General features: G+C 44.4%; 4 protein-coding genes across 14 annotated transcripts; 3 read left to right on the forward strand and 1 right to left on the reverse strand.

Annotated features, from left to right (window-relative positions):
• The first annotated feature begins 807 nt into the window (after positions 1–807).
• Positions 808–8,167, forward strand: LOC119021848 (E3 ubiquitin-protein ligase RNF182). Of its 6 annotated transcripts, XM_037102385.1 has the most exons (10): positions 808–1,798; positions 3,047–3,133; positions 3,222–3,347; positions 3,513–3,666; positions 3,972–4,166; positions 4,544–4,831; positions 4,930–6,188; positions 6,702–6,831; positions 6,926–7,152; positions 7,233–8,167. In XM_037102385.1, the coding sequence occupies exons 7-10, from the start codon at positions 6,045–6,047 to the stop codon at positions 7,407–7,409; spliced, it is 678 nt and encodes a 225-aa protein (XP_036958280.1). In that variant the 5' UTR covers positions 808–1,798; positions 3,047–3,133; positions 3,222–3,347; positions 3,513–3,666; positions 3,972–4,166; positions 4,544–4,831; positions 4,930–6,044; the 3' UTR covers positions 7,410–8,167. The 6 variants fall into 6 exon arrangements, with proteins under 6 accessions (XP_036958280.1, XP_036958282.1, XP_036958281.1 ...); XM_037102387.1 differs by having other exon boundaries at positions 3,949–4,166; positions 4,544–6,188; XM_037102386.1 differs by lacking the exon at positions 4,544–4,831.
• Positions 8,168–8,898: 731 nt separating this feature from the next.
• Positions 8,899–12,676, forward strand: zgc:109913 (regulator of G-protein signaling 9-binding protein). Of its 2 annotated transcripts, none has more exons than XM_037101770.1 (5): positions 8,899–9,313; positions 10,405–10,630; positions 10,725–10,928; positions 11,863–12,005; positions 12,117–12,676. In XM_037101770.1, the coding sequence occupies exons 2-5, from the start codon at positions 10,429–10,431 to the stop codon at positions 12,297–12,299; spliced, it is 732 nt and encodes a 243-aa protein (XP_036957665.1). In that variant the 5' UTR covers positions 8,899–9,313; positions 10,405–10,428; the 3' UTR covers positions 12,300–12,676. The 2 variants fall into 2 exon arrangements, with proteins under 2 accessions (XP_036957665.1, XP_036957666.1); XM_037101771.1 differs by having other exon boundaries at positions 8,899–9,295.
• A 3,880-nt stretch (positions 12,677–16,556) lies between these two features.
• On the reverse strand, positions 16,557–21,025 carry ube2c (ubiquitin-conjugating enzyme E2C). Of its 5 annotated transcripts, none has more exons than XM_037099729.1 (7): positions 20,884–21,025; positions 20,271–20,395; positions 20,090–20,117; positions 19,272–19,358; positions 18,979–19,183; positions 17,047–17,106; positions 16,557–16,701 (listed from the first exon to the last, which is right to left on the reverse strand). In XM_037099729.1, exons 2-7 carry the CDS (start codon positions 20,375–20,377, stop codon positions 16,664–16,666), a joined length of 525 nt encoding a protein of 174 aa, XP_036955624.1. In that variant the 5' UTR covers positions 20,378–20,395; positions 20,884–21,025; the 3' UTR covers positions 16,557–16,663. The 5 variants fall into 5 exon arrangements, with proteins under 5 accessions (XP_036955624.1, XP_036955623.1, XP_036955626.1 ...); XM_037099728.1 differs by having other exon boundaries at positions 20,271–20,398; XM_037099731.1 differs by having other exon boundaries at positions 20,792–20,907.
• A 1,054-nt stretch (positions 21,026–22,079) lies between these two features.
• polr2j (RNA polymerase II subunit J) lies at positions 22,080–22,898 on the forward strand. Its single transcript, XM_037099734.1, has 3 exons — positions 22,080–22,287; positions 22,497–22,605; positions 22,703–22,898. Exons 1-3 carry the CDS (start codon positions 22,145–22,147, stop codon positions 22,802–22,804), a joined length of 354 nt encoding a protein of 117 aa, XP_036955629.1. The 5' UTR covers positions 22,080–22,144; the 3' UTR covers positions 22,805–22,898.
• The last annotated feature ends 348 nt before the right edge of the window (positions 22,899–23,246 follow it).

Below are 23,246 nucleotides of genomic sequence, written 5' to 3' on the forward strand. Positions count from 1 at the left end.
ATTTGAAATACACTACTTTTTTAGATTTACCAGACACATTAGGTGTATTTGCACAAAGTATCGGTATCGGATCAGTATCGCCAATACCAGGCTGAATTTTATAACGTAAACTGGGAGGAAAGGTTATACTCAAGCCACATCACACATGTCTCATGTAAGATCTTGTCTTTGAAGTCTAAAAAAGTCGATCCACCTATATCATATATTGGTACATTTATCTTGTTGTGCCCTGAGGGAGTGTGTCAACTTTTCCATGGCGTATATTTGACGGGCCACATCTATCCAGTCTTTGTTTGAGTGAGACTCGGGCTTCAACCACATGCAGGTTATAGCTTTTTTACCTGCAGCCAGCGGAGTTATCATCAGGACCTGTCCTTCCAGTTTATCCCTTGTGGAATATTACATAGATACAAGACATCGAATCTAAAGGGAACGGTGTACTTAAATACTTCCTTTAAAGTTCAATGAATATTCTTCCAGAAAGCGCTCAGCACTGGACAGGACCAAAATATATGATGTGATTTGTGTTGTTGGCCTGAATTAGAAGTTCTATGTCGTTCCTGCTGCAGAGTGGTAAAGAAGCAGATATGAGTTCAATTTCAAATGCAAATGTAAAGCATTGTGTTTGTGAAATATGTTGTTTATGTTTTTGTGTTAGAATGCCTAAACGTTTTAATATTAGCATTAAGTAATGACTGACTATTGCGCAGAGCACTGGCGTCCTGTAGTTTGTGTTCAGTTGTATTGGGATGGTAACTGAAGCTGACTGAATGTGGCAGAGCCCCAGAAGCAGGGGTCAGTGACGCGCCTCCACTTCCGGTGTGTAAATGTCAACAGCTGTGAGTTTGGGCTGCAGGTGTTCCTCTGGAAGCACCTGAGCGTGTGAGTGACGCGTTCAGCGTGAGAACAGCACGTTACGTTATTTATATCCTCATGAACTGATCAGGTCATTGATCAGGTGATCGATCCTCTCTGGTGTTCATCATCAGTCGGAGATTTCCCGTCATTCCGCTGCGGGCTGGTCGCCATGGTAACCCGGGCTCCCGCCGCCGGCCGCGCGCCGCAGTGAGCAGCAGAGAGACGGAGGGGAGGCGGTGAGTCACCAACACCGAGACCAGCCCCGGACCGCAACCGGCAGCCAGCGACCGACACACCGGAGACACACCGACGGTTAGCCTGTTAGCTTGTTAGCTTAACGTTAGTGCTGTCAGTCAGAGCGGAGGCGCGCGACGACCGCAGACTGTTAATGAGGCTGATGACGATCAACAACCGCAGTGTTGCTTCAGCCTGAAGGAGCACCGCGACCACCGCGACCACCGCTGCAGAGACCACCGCGACCACCGCTGCAGAGACCACCGCTGCAGAGAGCAGTCTGTTGCTGCAGACGCCACACATATCATGCACCAATAGCAACCGCATGAAGGGCAACGAAATAGACCACTGATGTGTGATGATGACCATAATGTTGCTTCAACCCTAAACATCAACTATAGCAACGAGACTGTTGATATCTAATAACAACACGTTGGTTCAATTTTAAAGCTTCAGGAAGGACCACAGCAACCGAACCTCCTGCAGCTCCATCCACAGCAGCTACTTGTACAAACTGTATTGCAGGGTTAGGGCAGCAACTTGGAAATAAACTATCGATGTTTATAAAGCAACATGTTGCAGAATCTACATGAAGAGCAACAAGAAGCCAGCCTGTTTCCTCCTGTTGCTTCAGTCTGAGAAGACAGCAACTTAACCTGCAACTGCGTCTACAGCAACCATCAACTCAGCCTCCATCATCCAGCAGGTTAGCTACAACATGTCACTAGCAACACTTACACCTCTCCACCAAGGATGTCATGGCCTCAGGTGTGATGTCACAGCCTCCAGTGTGATGTCACAGCCTTAGGTGTGACGTTACAACACACACTATAATACACGAGAACATTATAAAACTGTAGGACACAGACACACTGTAGAACAGGTTAGATACATGTTAGAAACATTCTAGAACAAGTTGGAAACACTGTAGAACATGTTAGAAACACTGTAGAACATGTTGGAAACACTGTAGAACATGTTAGAAACACTGTAGAACATGTTGGAAACACTGTAGAACATGTTGGAAACAGTGTAGAACATGTTAGAAACAGTGTCAAACATGTTAGAAACAGTGTAAAACATGTTAGAAACACTGTAGAACATGTTGGAAACACTGTAGAACATGTTAGAAACACTGTAGAACATGTTAGAAACACTGTAGAACATGTTGGAAACACTGTAGAACATGTTGGAAACACTGTAGAACATGTTGGAAACATTGTAGAACATGTTAGAAACACTTATTACTTGATGAGGGATTTGTTGGGCTGTCAGATTAAACACCATCATCTCTTCTCTGCGGCAGTTCTGATAATGCCTCTGGTGGCGGATCAGAGCCACAGCTGAACTGTTCCCCCTCCACGCATCTAAATCTTTGACACAGACAGGTGAAGTATTGGTGCACTGAAGGGCAGTGTGAAGGGGCTACAGTGTGTCCAGTCCAGTAGGAGGATGGTCTGTTGTAGATTTACAGTTAATAAATGTACTCAGATACTTGAGCTCAGCACAATTTGGAGGTAAAAGTTCTTTAAATGTTGATACTTTTAATAAAAAACTAAATGTAAACGAAACATGAGATTGAGTTTGGCACAGTTTCCGTTCATAATCTGAGCTGTAACACCATGCACTGTCAGTCAGCTGATCGGCAACATGTGATCACAGCTGACCCATCTGATTGGCTGATACAGCAGGTTCAGTCAGAGCTGTTGCCTTAGCAACATCAGCATCCCCAGTGTCCCCCACCACTGATGACATAACAGCTGCTGCAGTCTATAAATACACTCAGTTCACTGTGTGTGTGCATGTGTAATGCAACTAACCAGCTGCAGCTCAGACACATGTTCACGGATTTGTGCACTTTATTTTGAAATCATGTCAAAATAAAGGTTTCAATTTCAGACACTTCATTTGCCATGTCTGTCTGTGACCTGTCTGTCTGTCTGTCTGTCTGTAGATCTGCTGTCCTGATTGGACAGATGGATGTCCCTCCTGATTGGACAGAAGGATATCCCGTCAGACTGATAAGCTGATCTGGAATCAGGTACATAACTGTTGCCTCACCCCTGAAGATGAAAACCAACCAACCAGACAACACATAATGGTTTCATTCTTTTTTTTTTTTGTTTTAGTCAGGTGAACCTCAGGTTGGTGAAACTCCGCCCACACTGCCCCACCCTCCGGGCGCAAGACAGATGACAGCCAAAAGGATGAGCCATCTGAAAGAGGCAGAGTCTGTCCGGGAGATGGAAGGAAAGGTGAGATTTCCCATCAGGCCTCTCTCAGTGTCACGTCTGACATCATCACACTAGAACTAATGATGTTAACAGTAGATGAGACATGTGACTGCTGTCGTCCTGTACCTGAGACTTCAGTGCTGCTATTAGACATTGCTCTTAACCCCTAGTTTGTGGTGTGTTCAGGTGCAGACCTGGGCTCAGTCTCTGGTTTACACTCTGGAGGAACTCGAGTGTAAAATCTGCTACAATCGATACGATACTCGCAGCCGGAAACCCAAACTGCTGGGCTGTCTGCACCGAGTCTGTGCCAAGTGTCTGAAGAAGATGGTCGACATAGGTGAGTTCACCTGTCAGGTACCTGCATCAAATTTGGAATTTAAAGTTAAATATCTTACGTTACTTTTCATCTGTAACATGGACACGATGAAGAAAACATGAAGCATTTGAAACTAATTTACAACTAACACAGAACGGTTCCACTTCGTGTTAATACATCATGCTCTGAAGTAAACACCACCACACCAATATGTGCTGTCTTAGTCTTAGGTGTGTCTGTTGCTAGTGGTGGTGAGCAGATTGTCAGCTGGACTTTCCTCTTAAAACCCGCCAACTTCTTCAGCTCACAGCTTTGTCTATCTGCAGCGAGGGCCGCCTTTCTCTCTTGCTCAGGAGGAGGCATCTAAAGAGCAGCAGCCTACCATTAAGGAGGGACCGACACAGCCGAAGAGGGCGGTGTGTTTACTTGGGAAAGTACAGGTCACAATCCTGTGTTAATACCACCGGCAAGCACCTGAGAAGCTGAAGAATGTGAGGCCAATTAACATAAGTAAGACCCAGGTAATGGCACTTAATTATGACCCACAAACAGAGATTAGGAAACTTTATAAATGGAATTGGGATGCAGATGCAGATTATACAAAATATCTGGGAGTCACATTGCCAAAGAACTATTCAAAAATGTTTGATTTAAATTATGGACCTTTGAGTTCAATGATAAAATCAGACATAGAAAGCTGGAATGTTCTCCCTTTTCGGAGTTTACGCTCCAGGATTGACTCACTTAGGATTAATGTTCCTCCACAAATGCTTTTCCTTTTTCAGTGTCTGCCAGTTAAAATACCACTTAGTACATTTTTAGACTGGGACATGTTATTATTAAAATACATATGGCAGGGAAAGAAGGCCAGGATTAACTGTAAATCTTTGTCGTTAAGGAAAGAAAAAGACGGATGGGCCTTCCCTGCCTCCAGGATTATTATCACGCAGCTCAGCTGAGACCAGTAGTTTGCCTTTATGCACCAACATACACTGCAGGATGGAAGGAACAGAAAGTTTTAAACTGAAAGGAATACCAATAACATCCCCTTTAGCAGATCACTCGTGAGATGAACTGATGGTTTCAGATAACCCTATGTGGCTCTTTTATGAAATCCTGGCTGCAAATAGTTGAAATTTGCAAATAGGGGATGTTTCTAAGCTACCGAAGCTTCTGAGCTACTGAGGTGCCTACAATTTGGATTTTACACCAAATTAAAATGATGGCAAATTTAAGGAATGGACCTCAAAAGGTTTAACTACTTACTATTCGTTTCTTCACAAGGGAGCATCCCAGAGCTCTGAGGCTCTACAGAATAAATATACGCTGGGAAATGAGGATTTTTACAGGTAAGTGACTTCAACCAAAATCTAAAAAAGCCTTTAGAAAAAGGGCTTTCAGTGTTTCTGCAGGTATTTCTATCATTATTCAAATACGGAACATGCAACCAAATCATATCCACATTATATACTGGAATCCAACAATCGAAACAAGAAAGCACAGAACACATAAAACAGAAGTGGGAAAAGAGGGAAATGATTTCTGCTGACAGCTGTGAGAAAGTGTGCCGGCTTCAGTGGATCGCAGCAGGTTGGAAAATGTGGAGAGAGTTCTCATCCAGAAACGACAACAAGGTGCGATGCCTGTTGGAGACTGTGTGGGACTAATGGACCAAATCACTTTCATTTATTCTGGAGGTGCCAGGTTATTAGAACATACTGGGAAAAGATCTGTAAACATATAATTAACACATTTGGAGTAAATTTCCCCTTCAAATGTGAAACTCTGTATGTTGGTGATATGTTGGAAATTGGAATTGGAATGTTGGAATTTCAACAAAAAAACTTGGTGTGTTGTTGGCAACATGTAAGAAATCTATTACGAGAAAATGGTTAAAGTCGATCTGTCCACCATCGAGGAGCGATCAACAGCATACACGAGATTCACATCATGGAGAAGCTGACATTTTCTCTCAGAGTGCAAAAAGAAACAGACCAGATCTGGTCTAAATGGACAGAGTACATGAAGCCAAGAAGGTCAGACTTCATCAGTCACTTGATTCAACTGATTATTGATTTATTTTTTATTTTAACAGTCGTGAGAGGTTAGCCCTCCCATGTTTGTGGATGTTTGTGTATGAAAAATGTTTCAAATAAAAAGAACATTTAAAAAAGAAAAGGATGTGATGCTACCAGGCGAACCAATCACAGTCATCGGTCTGCATTGCTGCAATGTGCAGTTTCATTCTGGGACCGTGGCACATCATGCTGCGACTACAGTCGATCACCTCTGCACGCAGAAGAACACGTCAACATTGTATGTACAGTAAAGCTCTATGTACTTCCTTGTGATTCATCGACGCATGTTACGGAAATCAACGTATATACATAATCAGTGACATGGATTATTATCACGTTTACAAGATCCACAGTTTACATGATCCTGACATCATCATCTCTTCTGATTGGTTTTCAGGAGAGTCCTCTCCCTCAATCATCAGCTGTCCTTTCTGTCGCCATGAGACCCATGTCCCTGACGAGGAGGTGAGACAGTATTTAATTAACAAGGAGCTGCATCTCTGCGCTGGAGATGCAGCTACTGATGTGAGTTGTTCAAAAACTGTTTTTTTAGTAAACTTTGTGTACACAAACAATGTTCTCAATGCTGATGTTCATGTGTAGAGACCCTGGTGATACTACCAGCAAAGTTCCATGATGTGTCGAGCCTTCTTACTGTTTTAAAAATAGAGATTTTGATCCTAAAAATCCATAAAAGTGCCCATAGCACTCCCATTGAAAATTAGCTTGCCCAAAAACGAAAATATGGTAAATCTTAAAAGTGCCTCTTTCATCGTTTCATCATTTCGTCATTATGCTTTTACACAAAGGTTTGACTAATATTCAATCACAAATAAAGCCTTGGTTGCTTTTTGGCGAGAGTTTTGCTTTAAGCAGAAGGTGAGACTTGTTTTCCAACCTGACTTCAGGTGTATATTCCTTCTTCTTTTTCTTCTTCTTCCTCCTCCTCTTCGTCTTCTTCGTCTTCTTCTTCTTCAGGTGTGGTTGATGGAGGACGACAGACATATTCTGGCTGTTCTGTCATGTCAGGACCGAGCTCGTCGAGGAGGAGGAGGAGGAGCAGGTGGTGGTGGAGGGGAGGTGGTTCTTAATCCAAACAGTCTGACAGGTGAGACAATTGAAGATAAACTTTTTTGTGTATGAGCTGAACAGATCTGTGACTGTAACAGACTGTCTCTCTCTCTGACCTGTCTCTCTTTCAGGAGGAGGAGCCGTGGACCCGTCTCACCGCTCCTCAGACTGTCTCGTCATCACCATCATGGAGCTCCCTGACGAGTCTCCGTCCTCGGACTCACTGAGCATGCTCAATGTGGTGGGTGTGTACCGCCCCCCCTCTCTTGACTCGTTGCCGTGCAACCTGCCAGCTCACAAGTGTCGTGCCTGGACGTCGCGCAGCTTCCCCCGCTGCCTGCTGGGGGCGCTCTGCCTGGTCAGTATGTTGTATTGAGAACATGTGAGACAGGTGGGCTGAGGGGCGAGCTGACAGGTGTGTGTCTGATATTTGGACAGGTGTACTTCAGCTCTCTGCCTCTGGGGATTTACCTGCTAATGATTGGTCAACTGTGGCTGGGCGTGGTCCTGGTCAGTCTGGTGCCATCCACGCTGCTGCTGCTTGTCCTCTACGGCTTCTGTCAGTGTCTGTGCCACGAGCTGAGGGAGGCGCTCGCTGCACGCACGCTGCCGTGACGACAGCATGTTGCAATGGCAACGGCGACTCTGCGCTGCCATGACGACCACATGCTGTAGTGACGACAATGACACACTGCCATGACAACCGCCTCTTTGCTGTGGCAATGTCAACATGCTGCTGCAACAACACCCACACGCTGCCATGACAACAGCCTCTTGCTGTGAGGACCACCCCTAACCCTGCCATGGCGACGACAACCACGCGCTGCCATGACAATGACACAGCAACATATCACTGTTACTATGTCAACAGCAGAACTAATGATGATCAAAGCAACAAATATTTAAACCAATCACAGTCACAGCATGACTCATCACATACTCTGACCCCACCCCCTCTGATACCAGCAGCCACACACACACACACACACACACACACACACACACACACTGTGAAGACACAGCCAATCAGAGCAGGGCGTGGTGATGATGACACAAAGAGGAGGTGGAGTCTCCTCCTGCTGGCTGAATTGAGAACTTTACATTTATTTTATATTGAACAGCTGATGTCACAGACAGCTGTCAGCCAATCAGGGGAGCCAAACTTTGCAGACTGACACACACTCTAATTGATATTAATTAACGACAAGCTGTTTGATATTTATTGACTAGTCCTGTTCTGTGTTTGATTCTGTGGAGACTGATCAGATGTATTGATCACGTTATTATGATGATGTTATGAATGATGTCATGTTTGTGTTTGCTGCTTTTATAAATCTAAATATAAATAATAAATCTACCCCATGACAACACATGTACATGTTACACCGACTCAGCTTACCATCACTTCCATTATCAATTAATCTGCTCATCACTTAGTTGTTTGTTCCAAGAAATGTTGAAAATGTTTTGATGTGTTGATTATCAGATAATCTCAGTGATGAACACAGACTGTCAATCAGTTATCCATGATTATAGCTGGTAATCAATTAATTGTTACTGCTCTCAGTGCTGCTCAAACGTGTGATGATGATGGTTGATTGATGATTTGTTGTCGTGGCAACATCTCACGTTCCACCTGCCTGAAAACAACCAGCTGATGATGACGATTCAGTGAACTGTCTCCAAAATAAGGTTAAGGTTGGCCAACAGTTTCCCCGTGCTCCCAGTGTTTGTGCTAAGCTAAGCTAATGGTTTCCCCCTGCTTCCAATGTTTGTGCTAAGCTAGGCTAACAGTTTCCCCCCTGCACCCAGTCCGATCAGAAGTTGATCCATCGAGAGACACACATGATGCTGGTTTGTATCGTACAGATGTTGATCCAATTAACTGCATCTGTCTGCTCAGTCAGATCAGTATGTTTTCTACGTGAGTGTTGACACTCTGTCGTCACATGGAAGCTGTGCCTACAGCATCACGCAGGTCGCCAGCGAGGAAAACATCAAATGTTTTGAGTTAATCCATCTGACAACAGATACAGAAGAATCTCTGTTGGACTGGCAGCTCCAACATCACACAGAGGTTTAACATCATGGGACATTCAGTCAATAATCTCTGTGGACTCTTCAGTTAGCCGCTATTATGTGAAATGTAACGTTAACATTAGGGTTAGATGGTTCTCATTAGGTCACTTGTGAACACCTGATGAGTCTGAACAGAAAAGGCTTTTCAGTTGACTGAACTTCTTTCTTGTGACGACTGTTTTCCGGCATGGAGAGATAGGAACAACAGCTTATGTCTATATTTAACCCTGACATGACGCAGTCTACCGGTGAATCAGTGAATCTTTCCCTGTGAGGCAGCGCTGAGGGTAAAATAAAGAGTCTCCTTGGAGGGTTCAGGCCTCAGCTGTTAATTAAAAACACTGACATCCCCTGAGAGGAGAAGAAGAGAGTGTTGACAGAGAGCTGCTGGTCCTCCACCACAGAAGAAGAAGAAGAAGAAGGTAAGCAATCAGCAGCAGGTAAGATTGAGCCCTTTAAACTGTAAATATTTTATGTGCGTGTTGTAATGTCAAACCCGCAGTTTACACTTTTTATTCACTTTAATCAACTTTAAGTGACAGAAGTGATTGCTGCTGCAGATCATTCATTCCAACTGCTGTCAGACTGTTCAACACCAATAAACCTTAACGTAGCACCTACTTATCTCGTACTACTTACATTTCTACCTCTGCCATCTTGTGTAATTATCCTGTGCAATAATACTATTTTATTCTTATACATATTCACATTCATACACTGAGTCTGTTTATTTTCAAACACTGGACTTAAACACTATTTATTTATGCATCCAACCTTCAACAAGGCAATACTCTTTACACTTTATTTAGATGTATATAATGCACATAACGTATAGTCCTTTCTATATTTTATCTTTTCTCTCTTATCTAAATCTTTTTTTGTATTTTTTAGTATTTTAAGTCTTGTATTTATTGTATGTCTGTATGTCTGTCTACCTGCTACTGTGACAAGTGAATTTCATCGATGTGGGATACATTAAAGTCTAAAGTTTAAACGTGCTGTCATTAATCAACATATTATTTGTATCTATAGAAAGAAATAGTGATGTAACTGTTAATATATTATTATAAAGTAAAGATAACACTGTCACCATTTATAAAGTTTAATGTGACTCACATTTAATCATCAATCATTTATTGAAGATTTATCAGTAATGAGTAATTTATTAATTTGTCGTTCTCATGAATCTAATTAATCATTTATTAATCTTTTAATATAGAATTACATTCTCTTTTGCACTTCTCAGCTGTTTGCACTTAACACTTTTATATCAATCAATAATATTACATAAGAATCAATGATAAATGAATCTATGTAAGGATGAATTGAAGCAGGTCACATGACTTAGTTTGAGTCTCAGACATTCAGTCGATTATTATCCAGCGAGGAAGAACTGTTCATCCTCCGATCAGTAAGATTGAATAAACCTTTATTGATCCCCAGCTGAAAAATCTGATGGAGAAAGATGAATCACACAGCTGGCTGATTGACTCAGGGTACTAATCTATAATATTGATCTTTAAATAATAAGAGTCATACACCTGCCAATGACATCATGAGCCGCTGGCGTCGTTCTGTGGACGAGCTTGCATCGCGGCGACGGCAGCAGGGCGAATGTGATCGCGCTCAAGAAGCTCTCAGTCGGGTCACTTCCTGTTTCCAGCAGCTGGCAGCATCGCTTGGCAGCTCGGCTGACGGCAGCTTCCTGCGAGATGAGATGGACGAGACGAGAGCACTCGCCCACCGAATCTGCAGGGGTACGCCTGTACCTGTCTGTCTGTCACCTGTTTGTCTGTACCTACAGTATCGGTCTGTCACCAGCCTTACTGTCTCACTCTCATCCATCTGAAGGTCTGTCCCAGCGTCTGGTGCGGCTGCTGTCAGACAGTGACTCCGCCCCCTCAGGTGTGGAGGACAGACAGGTGTCTGAGCGTCTGTGGGTTCTCTTCCTGTCAGCATTGGAGAACTTCCTGTCTGACCTCCGTAAGGCCTGTGATCTGATTGGACAGTTCCCTCTGATGCAGCGCTACGACAGACGCTCACTGGTCAACACGGGTCAGCTGATGGCTTCAACTTCCTGTCTTTCAAGCTCTGTGATTGGCTGAGCCATATGGCACCTTTGCTTCCTATTGGTTGTATTGTTTCATTCCGCTTTCCTCACCTTCCTTACTCACCTCCTTTCCTTACATCCCACTAAACCCTAAATGTCCTGGAAAAAACCTCAAGGACCTGAAGGTTACCCCTGATCTGCCTCAATGAATCTTACAAAATTTCAGGGTTCCTCTGTGTTCCACTATTCTCCTGGAGAACCAAAATAAGTTCTCTAACAAGTCTCTCTTCCTGGAGAACCAACAGACGTTCTCTAAGGAGCCTCACCCCCTGGTTCCCCGCATGAACCTGCGCCTGCATGCTCAAAACCCGCCACCCCCAGCCCAGGCATCCCCACCGCAGCCCCGGCCCCAGCCCCAGCCCCAGCCCCAGCCTGTGGGGAGGTGGCCAGATCCAGGGAGGTGGTTGAGCCACGGTGATGGTCAAGAGCAGAGGCAAGATCAGGGGGAAGGCTAGGACGAGGGGAGGATAGTGGGGAACAACCATCTGAGAGGGACAGGATGGATTCAGGCACCCAAGAGTGAGAGTGGTTAAGGTTAGGTACGGGGGAGGTGGAGTGGTTAGGGTCAGGGACCATGGGCAGGGCAGGGCCTCGACTCAATCTAGTGCATGGGAAACGCTGTGGAAGTCCTGGTTGTAAGCCACTAGTGGTGAGACAAGACTGTCCATCCCCAGATGGATATGTTGGCGGCCCCAAGTCAGGCCAATCCTCAGACATCGTGCCTCTGTGTGAGGAAGTTTTTGTGCCAGTGAGGTCAGTGTTAGGGTTAGCCTGACCTTTCTCCATTAAAGAACCGTAGACTGTTTTAAATATATATTGTTTCCAAAGAGAGACAACCTGTCTGTCCCTCACCTGTCTCTCACCTGTCTGTCTCTCCAGGGTGTATTGATGGTGTTGTGGGCGTGGCAGCTCGTGTGGCTTCAGTCCAGGCACCATGGCTCACCTTGGAGGAGGAGCCAAGCCCTGATCTGTCCAACCACATTGCAGGACTGGAGATCATGCTGAGTGAGATGCAACTGAGGGTGAGACAGAACCACCTATTTACAACTGCTGGTTCTTTGTGGTTCCTGAGGATTGTGTCCCATACCTGGACAGGTGAAGTGTCTTGTGTCTTGTATCAAATCATTCTGCAGGTTCCTGTAGCATTCTGGTCGGTGGAGGCGACCCAGCCAGCTTGGGCTGAAGCTGGCGGTGAGCTAGACGAGCCAGATGACAGCCTGGAGGACCTGATGGAGGTTGAGGTGGTCTCCAACAGCAACAACAAGATGGCAGCCTGCTGCCAGCCTCCATGCTGCGGACTGGGCTGTGTTGGGTAGAGGGCCGATGATGTCATCGTGATCTCACCTGTGTGACACACCTGACAAGCGGCTTGTGGTGGAATAACGAATTTGACAGAAACTGATGGAGATAAACAATTTTTGAAGTAATTTTATGATCATGTCGAGATTTTACAATAGTTTATAATTGTGGCATAAATAGAATAAAAATATTGTTTTTCAACACAAAGTGCTTCGGAAAAGCTTGTAGTAATTTTACCATGTAAGGTGTGATTTTTAAGATTCAACTTAAAGGAACAACATAGTTTTTAACAGGTTGTAAACTGTCTCATTCATCAACATAGACAATCACACAGAACAAAGACTGTTTCTATATAGTTATTATAGTAATTTTTTTTTTTTATATACCTGGGCTCTGTGTTAACATGTTCTGGTCATAAATGATTCAAACTTTCCAAAAGTGCTTGAATCACTCAAGTAGATCTTAACTGACAACTGTGAGACAGCTGCAATGTATATTTACATTTACATTAAGGGCATTTGTCAAGGGAAATAAACCACAACATAACCCTTGGGTTTTTAGAGAGGAATCAAAGAAGAGATGCAGGTCTGTAGTTTCAGATGTCAGCTGAGTCCAGGGTGGGTTTCTTCAGGAGCGGCTTTACTGTGGCTGTGTTGAGGAGCTGGAGGACTGAAGTGAGGGAGGAGTTGATCAGAGTGGTGAGGAATGGCAGTTGTTTGGTAATGTTTTGGGAGGGAGGAGGGAATCGGGTCAAGGGAACAGGTGGTGGCCCACGTCACTAGTGACAAGACGTCACTGGTGGGAGAACATCTTCAGAGGACAGAAGGCTGAAGCAGGTGAGGCCATCGGAGGTTAGGGTAGGGGGAGGTGCTTTCTGGAAGTGAAGAAGTGATGAAGGAAGGAGGGGGAGGAGGGGTGAGGAGGGAAGAGAACAAGGAGAATAGTTTCCTGGGGTTTGAGGCAGAGTAGTCAATCTCTGACAGGTAGAAGGCAGATTTAGGTTGCTGATACAGTCGAGGTGAAGTCTGAGAGGAGGTGGTGGTAGTGATCATTGTCATCAGGATGATTCTCTCTGCTGCTTGTAGCTCCGTTCTGTTGGTTTGCAGAGATTCAGACAACCGGGGAGGAGGAGAGATGATTGGCTGGTCGGGAGGTGAGAGGACAGAGAGTGTTTAAAGAGGTGGAGATCGAGGATAGCAGAGCGGAGGAGGCTTCCTCAGTAGACATTAGAGAGAATTGGTCCGTGGATGGTAGTGAGAAGAGAACAGTAGAGGAGAGAGGTAAAGGAGAGTGCCGAGGATCTACGAGACCTTGTGAAGACAAGGTCGAGTTGGTTCCCAGCCTGGTGGGTCAGTAGAGACGGGGAGAGTGTGAGATGCGGAGAAGAAGTCGATGAAGTCATGTAAGTGCAGCTTCTCTGGGACGGTGAGGACCTGGCAGGACCACATGGGGGAGTCGAGGAGTCCAGTTCCTCCTCCTTGTTTGTCTCAGGGAGAGTAGGCAGATGAGAGGGCAGCTGCAGTGGCAGTAACCCCATTCACACTGCCGTCTGCATGCAGGGATCCTGCACCAATTCTCTGCCTCCTCTGTGTGAAAGCTTCAGATACAGGGAGGGGTGAAATTTCACTCTGGCGCTGATCCGCCTCTGGAGGTAGTATCAGGGCCGTATTATTGGCAAACCGAACTGTCAGATCATAATTGCAATTTTTGCAAATATAACAAAAAAGAGTTACAGATTACTTTAAGTACAGTAATGAAGTATTTGCATTTTGTTACTTCCCACCTCTGCCAGCAGTAGTTTCACAGCTTTGCTTTGGTGCAACTGAGACATCAAATTTCTGTCCACTGAAAGACTTTTTGTGTCTGACAGCTTGTTAGTGAGAGACAGTCCTACAGAGGCCTTTGTGTTCAGAGACAGACAGTTCATTCAAAGAGAAGATGCTCTGAAATCATCAGAGCTCGCACCTTGGACTCAGACTCAGACTCATCTCTGTGCTGAGGATGAGGACAGGCGCTGCTCTGCACTCCGGCACGAACACACTTGTTTCAGCACTGTCATCTTCTGTCCACAGCGGGCGCCGCAACAAACAACAAAACTAAGTTAGTAGCTGCTTAAAAGCCACATGATGTAAGATCTCCTGTCATTAAGCCCCGCCCACAGGTCTCTGCTACGTAAACATGAACGGCTGCATGTTTATTATTAAAAACATCTACAGCTCCGTTAAGTTGGACATCAAATGTATGAGATTTAATGTTTCTCTTCACCTAACGATGTCCATCAAGTCTGAATAATATTTTATAATCCATTATTTTATATATGTATATAGTATTTAAGTTTCACATTTATTGTTTCTCTTCTGTTTCAGCTTTTGCATTTTAAATTTAGTTTTTTCTATCTTTACTTAATACATATGTTTTATTCTCCACTCTTCCAGCATAAAAGCTGTGACAGATTTTAACTTTTGCCAGTGTCTTGTTATCAGAGGCTAGTTTGATTTCCCTGGTCTGCATGTTGAAGTGCCCTTAAGCAAGATACTGAACCCCAAACTGCTCCTGATGTGCTGATCGTCATGGTAGCCGCCACCATCACTGTGAATGAGTTACTGTCAGTCACACTGGACAGAACTCTGATAATGTGAATGATTATGATGAAACCTGAGTTTTGACTGCTGATGTCAGGAACCAGTCGACACGTATAGAAGCAGCTTCGACCAAACGATCTGATTTGTGGATGATGTGCAGACCTGTCAACCTTGAAGAAATTTTATGAGTACAACCCCCTCGTGTCAGCCCACCATTGCCCTCCAACTGTAACCTAAATCCTGTTTGGTAATTATTCTATTTATTTATCTAAAGTTAATCAGCACCTAGCCTGTCTAAAACCTTCTAGACTTCTAGACATTTCACCACTTTCCTAACTGCCCCCCACTAATGGGATGGATGATACCTGTTGTCTCCTGATGACTGATCTTAGTGTTGGTCTTGCACACGATGCAGAATGCGTGATGAGGTGGCCTGGACATGTGCAGGCAAGGCCACCTCCCCGATAGCTGCCAAGAAATCTTTAAGGTTTCTTTTATGAGGTGGTTCTTCCGCCATGGCACGTCAACCTACAGTTTTGTCTACAGCAGTGATGATTTGGGGAAACGTTACGGTTAGTATACAGTAGGTTGCAACACACAACATCAATGAATGGTAACTTTGACGAGCCGTTAACAACATCGTCAGGTAAACTCAACGTCTTAATTTTACCTTTTCAATGCTGTTTGCATTGGCAGTGGCAGCAAGTGGCAGAAGAGCAATCAGTTATCAGGTCAGCCTGGCTTTCTTGAGGCACTGAATTAAACTGAACATAAAGAGCATTTGGCAGGATGGGCAGGTGGGCGAGGGTGTTAAAATGCAGCACTCTGATTGGCCAAAAGCCTTTCACTTCACTTACATGCTGATTGTTGTGGCTCAGCGGCAGAAGCACCTTCATAGATTGAACTTGCATGGAAACTGAAACCGGTGAAGTGCGAGATGCAACAAAATGCGTCCCAGGAGAGCAGCGACAAGCGTAATTAAGGGTCAAAATGCGTACCGAGTATGAAAAATACGTACAAGTTGGCAGGTCTGGACGTGGCGAGAATCAGAGGGATGTTTGAAGGTTTGTCTTCAGAACCAGAACTTCATCGGTGCATTAAAGTTCTCCAACATTCTGACAGAAATGATCCATCAAGTAAATGACTTTAGTCTCATTATACTTAAGTGAATATAGTTCTCATTAACGCAGCAGTTACATGTCGTCTGTGTTCAACTGTGATATCTTTAATTTCATGATTTGAATGTTTCACGTGTTGAAGCTGCTTCTTGTTTATTGGCTCCGAGTACTCAAGTAAAGTTCTATTTTTTTTTTTTTTTTTAATATTTTTGGCCTTTATATGACTTAATTGACAGAACAGCTGAAGACACAACAGGGTTACAGCATTGGGGGGACACATGCACTAAACAGCCCCGGCCGGGACTCGAACCCGCGGCGAGGACACAGCCTCTGAACACGGGGCACTGCTGAGCTAAACAGCACCTTGCAAAGTGCTGATTTAATGGTCAGATTTTATTCAACTGAAATTTTAATTGAGGAAAATATTAAATCAGCTCAAACAGAAAGACGATCAGGTGGGAAACAGACATTATTGATCGTCAGTTACCGTTCAGGTTTTACATTTAATCACGTCAAATCAAAACTGAGCAGAAACTTAATGGATTTCATTTAATTAACAGAGTGAGTCAGCGTGTGTGTTGAATTAAGAACTTTATTGAAACAGCGAGCTGAACAAACATAAAAATATTGTACAAACACAGAAGAAGACAAACGACAGGAGAAGAAGAAAACAGAGTGGCTTCACTTCTGGAAGGTCGAGTGTAGATGAGCTTTAAAGGCTGCAAGAGACAAACAGCAGTTAGAACTACAACTCCCATCAGCCACTGCTGCTGCTGAACACAGATCAAGACTGACACCTCAGAATTAGCGGTGTGATTCATTGTTAGTTATTGATTCCAGGTGCAGTACACTGATAGATGTGTGTGTTAGGGGACAGTAAAGAGTGTCGCACATGTCCTGCTGCTGGATTGATCCATCGTTCTCAGCTGATCAGCTTGTTTACAAACAGACTATAAAAATGATTGTTCCATTACTGATCATTAAATATTGTTATCAGAGTGACTGCAGCGTCTACACATCACGCTATACAGGTAACAGGTGATGGAGCAGCAGCTGTCTCTCACCTTCCTGATCGTCCCACAGTTCTGCCGCCGCCGTGTTCAGTGGACTCTCGTTGTTTGGTTCTGACACAAAACACAAACAAGCGAGTTAGAAACACAGACATAAACAACCTGTCAGCCGTCAGTCTGAGATTTGTCTCATCATACTGCAGAGTGGGTTTAGTTATTAAGATATTCGCGCTGATGAAGAGCAGAGTCTTAAAATCCTTCACAAACAAAACTCAACTTTTAAACTCCACAACTTAAAGAAGAAGAAATCACATAACGTTTCCTTCACTTTCAGCTGCTAGAGGAACATCAACTCGTATACCGAGTGCTGCCCTCTGCTGGACACAATGCCTCCACAGTTCCAGGTTCGACCAGTTCATGTTGCTCTAAATCAAGTTCATCCATTTGTTTATGCCTTAAATATTGATCATACCTGAAACATCAGATCACACATTTACTTATGCAGGGTTCTCCCCAGACAATGGAATGGTGACACAGCGCCACTATACTGCTAGCTCAGTGCCACTATACTCATTTTCAATGTTAGCTGAGGGTGTTAGGTGAGGGTGACTAGCGAGCGTCCGCCCGCCCCCGCAATGACAGTGCACCGCTACACTAAACATTTCTGGGGAGAACCCCGTTATGTAAATTATAACAGATCGTTTGTAAATATACTTTTATCAAAGTCGTGATGCAAACCCCTCTTAGCATGTAAATGGGAATTCCAGCTATATGTTAGCATCGAGCTAGCTGATTGTTCTATAAATTGACTGGGGAGTCAAACAGTGTGGACAGTAATATTTCAGTGTGCAGCTGACAGTCGATATTCATGCCAGATATCTTGATATCGATATGACACAATATGACTACAGGTTTGGTGAAAACCAAGCATTATCAGAAAAATAAAGAGATTATTTTAAGCCATATACAAATGGTTGATAGAGAAATCATTACCAAATTATCAGAAACTCACTACAGAGACAAACATATTAGAAGTAACAACAGTAAAGGGAGGAAAAAGATCAAACAAACTATGTGCATTTTTACAAGATGAACGATGACATCCTAATCTGGAGAGAAGAGTGAAAGTGAAGATCGAAACTCAGCAGCTTCAGGTTATCGGTCAAGTACCACTGGAGTCTAGAAAGAAGTCAGGGAATTAACGGATCAACAGAGTAAACAGCAGCTATCCGGGCTCAAATCCACAGAGCAAGCGGCCGCGGTGTCGCTCCTGCTGCGCCAGCCAGCCCCCGACACACCGGCCTGCCGCCTGCACAGCCGCTGGGGAGGGGAGAGACCCCGGTGCTGCTGCAAAGGAGCCATGGACTGATGACTCTGAGCAGCAGGAGAATTACAATATATTTCTCGTCTTTCCCCTGATGATCTGAATAAGTCGCTAAATTTGTCACTAGTCGCTTTTTAGAAATAAAGTCGCTAAGAGGGTCTGAAAAGTCTCTAAATCTAGCGAGAAAGTTGCCAAGTTGGCAACACTGTGTGTGTGTCCGTCGCCTTCACTCCCGCCCTCATATGTTTGTTTGTCATTGGTTGGCTTCAGCTGTCGATCCACAGCAAGCATGAAATGAGGTTTAGTTGGCTGGCCTTTGCGGTGCATTCATTAATTAATAAACTACAAAACTGCTGGTTTAATACCAAGATAAATTTTAAAACCCATCTCTGGTGAGAAAACGCCCCCACATCTGTCAGACAGGTGAGAGGTGGACAGGACAGGAGAAGGGTTGTCCCCATGATCAGTTTGATCCTGTCCTACCGCAGCGCCACCTCCAGTGTCATTACATCATCCGATACCAACAGTGATTGGTTCTTTACCTTCACTGGAGGACGCACAAATCTAACCCGTGGATGGAAATTATTTCAACCTTCAGTCACCCCGACTCAAAAACTGGTGACATACTGAACCGGTGAGTGTCAACTGGTTGTTATGGTTACCTCCCAGCAGGCTCTGGATGGACAGCAGGATGGAGCGGACGTCATAGAGTGCTGACCATTTGTCCTTCAGGATGTCGAGACAGATGAAACCTTGTTCGTCCACATTGGGATGAAAACACGGCGTGACAAACTTCACACGAGGAGCCTGATATGGGTAACCAGCTGGGAAGTCCAGAGACAGCCTGTACCTGAGGCCGTCATACACCTGAGAGACAGACAGGTCAGAGGGAAGAGTGGGCTCAATGTCCCACCCACAGCACAACGTGATTGATTGGTTGTGTGTGTGTACATACTGTGCCCTGGGCCCCATCGATGGTCCCGACCCATTTGAAGAGATTATCTGATTCTGGAAACGCAGAGATTCCCTTATCACCTGACATCTGAGAGCAAGAGACAGACAGACACGTCACAAAGCTGTGGTGAAGACAGGAGACACGGTGAGCAGCGTGGCTCAGGCACATGTGAGCTGACACGAACACACAATAAACACAATAAATTATTGATGTGTAGAGAAAGGGAGTGGATTATATGCAGTGAAACTACACAAATGTTATCTTATATCCTGTCCAATATTTTGTCCCCATATATTTTTGCTAGTCTAACTAATGGGAAGTGGAGTGAGCTAATAAATAGGCCTAAGTACTTCTGTGTTAACTCTCAAAGCACCAACTTTAAATAGGCCTAAAGCAACTACTACACATGCACAAGATTTCAGCCTGGCAGAGACATGATTATAGGCTAATAAATCACATGGGTCAGATCATTGCAGATAGGTTTTTTTTAAAAAGGGTGTTATTGCATTAAATGCTTATTGTGTCAGTTGCCATCTCATTGGCCTAGCCAATAGGCTGATGTGTTTTCTCTTCTCTGGTTTCAAAACAATAAAAATGACTGACTATAGTAACATGCAAATATGTTCAGCCTGTTGTAACAACACACCTTCTGTCAGACTCTTACTGAAAACACAGTCAACACACAGACTTTGAGAAGAGGGGACAGGAAGTGCTAACACGCTAACGATTTCTTGGTTTCAGGACTAGGGACAACATCAGTGTGTGGTTACTATGGTGACAGTGGTTGAGTACACACACACACACACGATATAACTCACCATTAGAGTCATGAGCTCCTGCTGTAGCCTGCAGACACACAGTTAACATCTGTCAGGCGCACATTTTAGAAAAGTTTCTGTCTCATGTACAATGTAATAGATTGCTGTACCAGCTCACACCATCTGGATACTGGAATCAGATCACAATATAACATCAGAATATTCGTAGTCCGGCTCTCACCTTTTGGACACAGAACCTCTGGCTGCGCTGCCGCCGCTCTCACTACCCTTCAGAGCAGCTGTGGACGAAGCTGCTGCTGCTGCAGGGTCCATGTTCTGAGAGGCCATGAGCGCTATTGAGGGTTACTGCTGGGGACAGAGAGACAGACAGGAGGTCAGAGAGACAGACAGGAGGTCAGAGAGACAGACAGGTAAACAGCTCACAAACAGCGGGTAACTAATTACACTGTTCTGTTGAGTAGCCACAGTTGAACTCACCGTTAGCTAACTGCAGCTACACGTAAGCTAACTGCAGCTACACGTTAGCTTGTACCGGACGTAAATTTGTCGGTATTTAACAGGCAAACTATGAGCTCCACTGTCCATGAACAGAAAGCCGTCAGTTTGCCGGTATGCTCGTTAACAACAGCTTGTGTGTTCTCTGGTTCCGAAACAGATGTAGCTTCAAGCTAATGATATTAGCGCTGTTTAGCGTTAGCCCAGACAGGTAATTCTGCTGTTAGCCTGATAATATGAACCCACCGAGAAGACAAACAGTTCGGGTCAACGTGTCCACACTGTTTTCATTAATCCGAGTGAATAAACCGGGAGATAAACGTTCCTTCGGGACTCACCGTGTGTCGGAGTGTCAGCGGTCCGAGCGGATTTTCTGTCCCCGGATTCAAACTGAACACACTCCCGCCCCCCGGTTTAAACCGACTCGTCCTCACACACTCAGCCAATCAGCGCCCGACTTTCAAAAACAAACCACCTTCTCTAAACCAATGACAAGAGCACATCCAGAAGGAGCAGCAATATGATTGGACAGGTGGGACGTCGGGCATGTGACGAAACATTTAATATTGACGTCACAGCTTGAGCATTTTTACACATAATGAAGGCTTAATATCAGACATGATGTCAGGATGTGATCTGAAGCTTTTTACTCATCAGTCTCAGTGAATGTTTGACCAGCAGAGACAGAGAAAGGACAGCAGATCAGACCAGTGATGTGATTGATGCCTCAGGGACGATCAATAATAAGCGATCATTGCTGATGGACATATTTGCTGCTGGTTCTTGCTGAAGAAGATGACGGGTACTGACACTGTGACACTGACGTCTCCATATTAATACGCACAGGAGCCACGTGTGATTGTGGCTTTATTCTCTGGAATATTTTCACTTTACCATCGAAATGCTTTACTTGTTATAGTTCTGATGTTGGTCATGATACCAGCTAGTTCTGATTCTGTTTCAAAATGAATCTGTCTTAAGAGTTTCAGCCTCAGTTTGTTCGGTCTCACATCTTGTTGTGCATGTATTGATCCACAGGAATTTTATTTACGGAAGGGTTAATAGTACGGAAGCCCTAAGGGGCCATGTAGTCATACATTTTATTTCCTCCAGTTTCTCACTGCGATAACGGGATAATTCTCTCGAGTTAACGAAACTTTGTTTGCCCAAGATAACGATATAATTAATTCGAAGTCTTGAGAAAACAAAACGATAGTGTAGTTTATTAAACCATTGCAGGAAAGTGTAGCAGTGTCAGAGGAGCAGGATTATATCATTCACCACCTCACATATATCTCCTGTGATGGAAATCTCAGGCCTATCATATCACAGTCATCATCTCGAGATCTCAAATTATTTATCCCGTTTTCTCGGGAAAACAAATGAAATTACCTCATTATCTTGGAAAACTGAGGAAATAAAATGTATGAATGCATGGCCCCTTTGAGCTTCCGTAGTCCTTATCAGAAGGTCGAATTAAATTATTCAAAAAAAAAACAAACAAACAAACAAACAAAGAAGAAGACGGAAGTCGTCACCTTGTTTTGGAGGAAGTGGTTCCGGTTGGTTGTCTGCTGTGCTCGCGCTCAGACTGAGAAGATGAACGCGCCTCCCGCCTTCGAGTCGTTTCTTCTGTTTGAAGGAGAGAAGAAGATCACCATCACTAAAGACACGAAGGTTCCCAACGCCTGTCTGTTCACCCTGAACAAAGAGGACCACACGCTGGGCAACATCATCCGAGCGTAAGAGCTACCGGAGCTAGCAGCATGCTAACACACACACACTCACACACACTCAGAGTACTATCAGGCTACAGACCAGAGCTAGCAGCATGCTAACAGGTTCAGTAGCGGCAGTTATCTTACGGATTTAAATCTAAACACACGGCTCGTGTGTGTGTGTGTGTGTGTGTGTGTGTGTGTGTGTGTGTGTGTGTGTGTGTGTGTGTCAGTCAGCTGTTGAAGGATCCCCAGGTTCTGTTTGCTGGTTATAAAGTTCCTCATCCTCTGGAACACAAGATTGTCATCAGAGTGCAGACTACGCCTGACTACAGTCCACAGGTACCTCACCCACCTGAATAAGGTGCTTGTGATGTCACTGTTTTATTTTGACAGGAAGTGATGTCATGTCCCTGATGATGAGTGTATTCTTTGACAGGAAGCGTTCACAAACGCCATCACTGACCTCATCAGCGAGCTCTCTCTGCTGGAGGAACGCTTCAGAGTCGCCATCAAGGACAAGCAGGAAGGGATCGAATGATGCCCCGCCCCCTGATGATGTCACATCCTCTTTGTCCTGGCACTGTGTCTGTCTAATGTTTATTTTTATAAATAAAGTGTGTGATGTCACTTCCTGAGGGCTTGTCTTTGTGATGTAGTGTAGATCAGAGTGAAGCTGAGGGACGGGACTCCTGTTTACCTGTGTGACATCATCAGTCAATCATTTGATCCACTGGTTTCTGGTTGTACAGTTGATCTGTGTCAGTGCTCCAGTCAGCTCAGTGTAGTGATCGTTCAGCTGGGGGTATTCCAGAAAGCGGGTTTTGTGAAAACCCTGAGATGAGAGAAACTCTGAGTTTTCAGTTCCAGAGAGAAAGGTAACTTAAACTCTGGGTCTGTTACTGCGGTAACTTCCTCTGTGAACATAACCTGCTCACTGGCAGGTTTACCTGAAGAAACCCTGAGTCTGACGGAGCTGTCTG

Source organism: Acanthopagrus latus, chromosome 6 (assembly GCF_904848185.1).
Source record: "Acanthopagrus latus isolate v.2019 chromosome 6, fAcaLat1.1, whole genome shotgun sequence".
Lineage (NCBI taxonomy): Eukaryota > Metazoa > Chordata > Actinopteri > Spariformes > Sparidae > Acanthopagrus > Acanthopagrus latus.

Coding starts and splice junctions, on each gene's coding strand:
- LOC119021848 (XM_037102382.1), top strand. CDS start 3,285: ATGACAGCCAAAAGGATGAGCCATCTGAAAGAGGCAGAGTCTGTCCGG. Junction 6,189..6,701: donor CCCATGTCCCTGACGAGGAG/GTGAGACAGTAT, acceptor CTTCTTCTTCAG/GTGTGGTTGATGGAGGACGA. Junction 7,153..7,232: donor TGCTGGGGGCGCTCTGCCTG/GTCAGTATGTTG, acceptor ATATTTGGACAG/GTGTACTTCAGCTCTCTGCC.
- zgc:109913 (XM_037101770.1), top strand. CDS start 10,429: ATGAGCCGCTGGCGTCGTTCTGTGGACGAGCTTGCATCGCGGCGACGG. Junction 10,929..11,862: donor ACGCTCACTGGTCAACACGG/GTCAGCTGATGG, acceptor CTGTCTCTCCAG/GGTGTATTGATGGTGTTGTG. Junction 12,006..12,116: donor TGAGTGAGATGCAACTGAGG/GTGAGACAGAAC, acceptor ATCATTCTGCAG/GTTCCTGTAGCATTCTGGTC.
- ube2c (XM_037099729.1), bottom strand. CDS start 20,377: ATGGCCTCTCAGAACATGGACCCTGCAGCAGCAGCAGCTTCGTCCACA. Junction 19,184..19,271: donor TCGATGGGGCCCAGGGCACA/GTATGTACACAC, acceptor TCTGTCTCTCAG/GTGTATGACGGCCTCAGGTA. Junction 17,107..18,978: donor CATCCAGAGCCTGCTGGGAG/GTAACCATAACA, acceptor GTTTTGTGTCAG/AACCAAACAACGAGAGTCCA.
- polr2j (XM_037099734.1), top strand. CDS start 22,145: ATGAACGCGCCTCCCGCCTTCGAGTCGTTTCTTCTGTTTGAAGGAGAG. Junction 22,288..22,496: donor CTGGGCAACATCATCCGAGC/GTAAGAGCTACC, acceptor TGTGTGTGTCAG/TCAGCTGTTGAAGGATCCCC. Junction 22,606..22,702: donor CGCCTGACTACAGTCCACAG/GTACCTCACCCA, acceptor ATTCTTTGACAG/GAAGCGTTCACAAACGCCAT.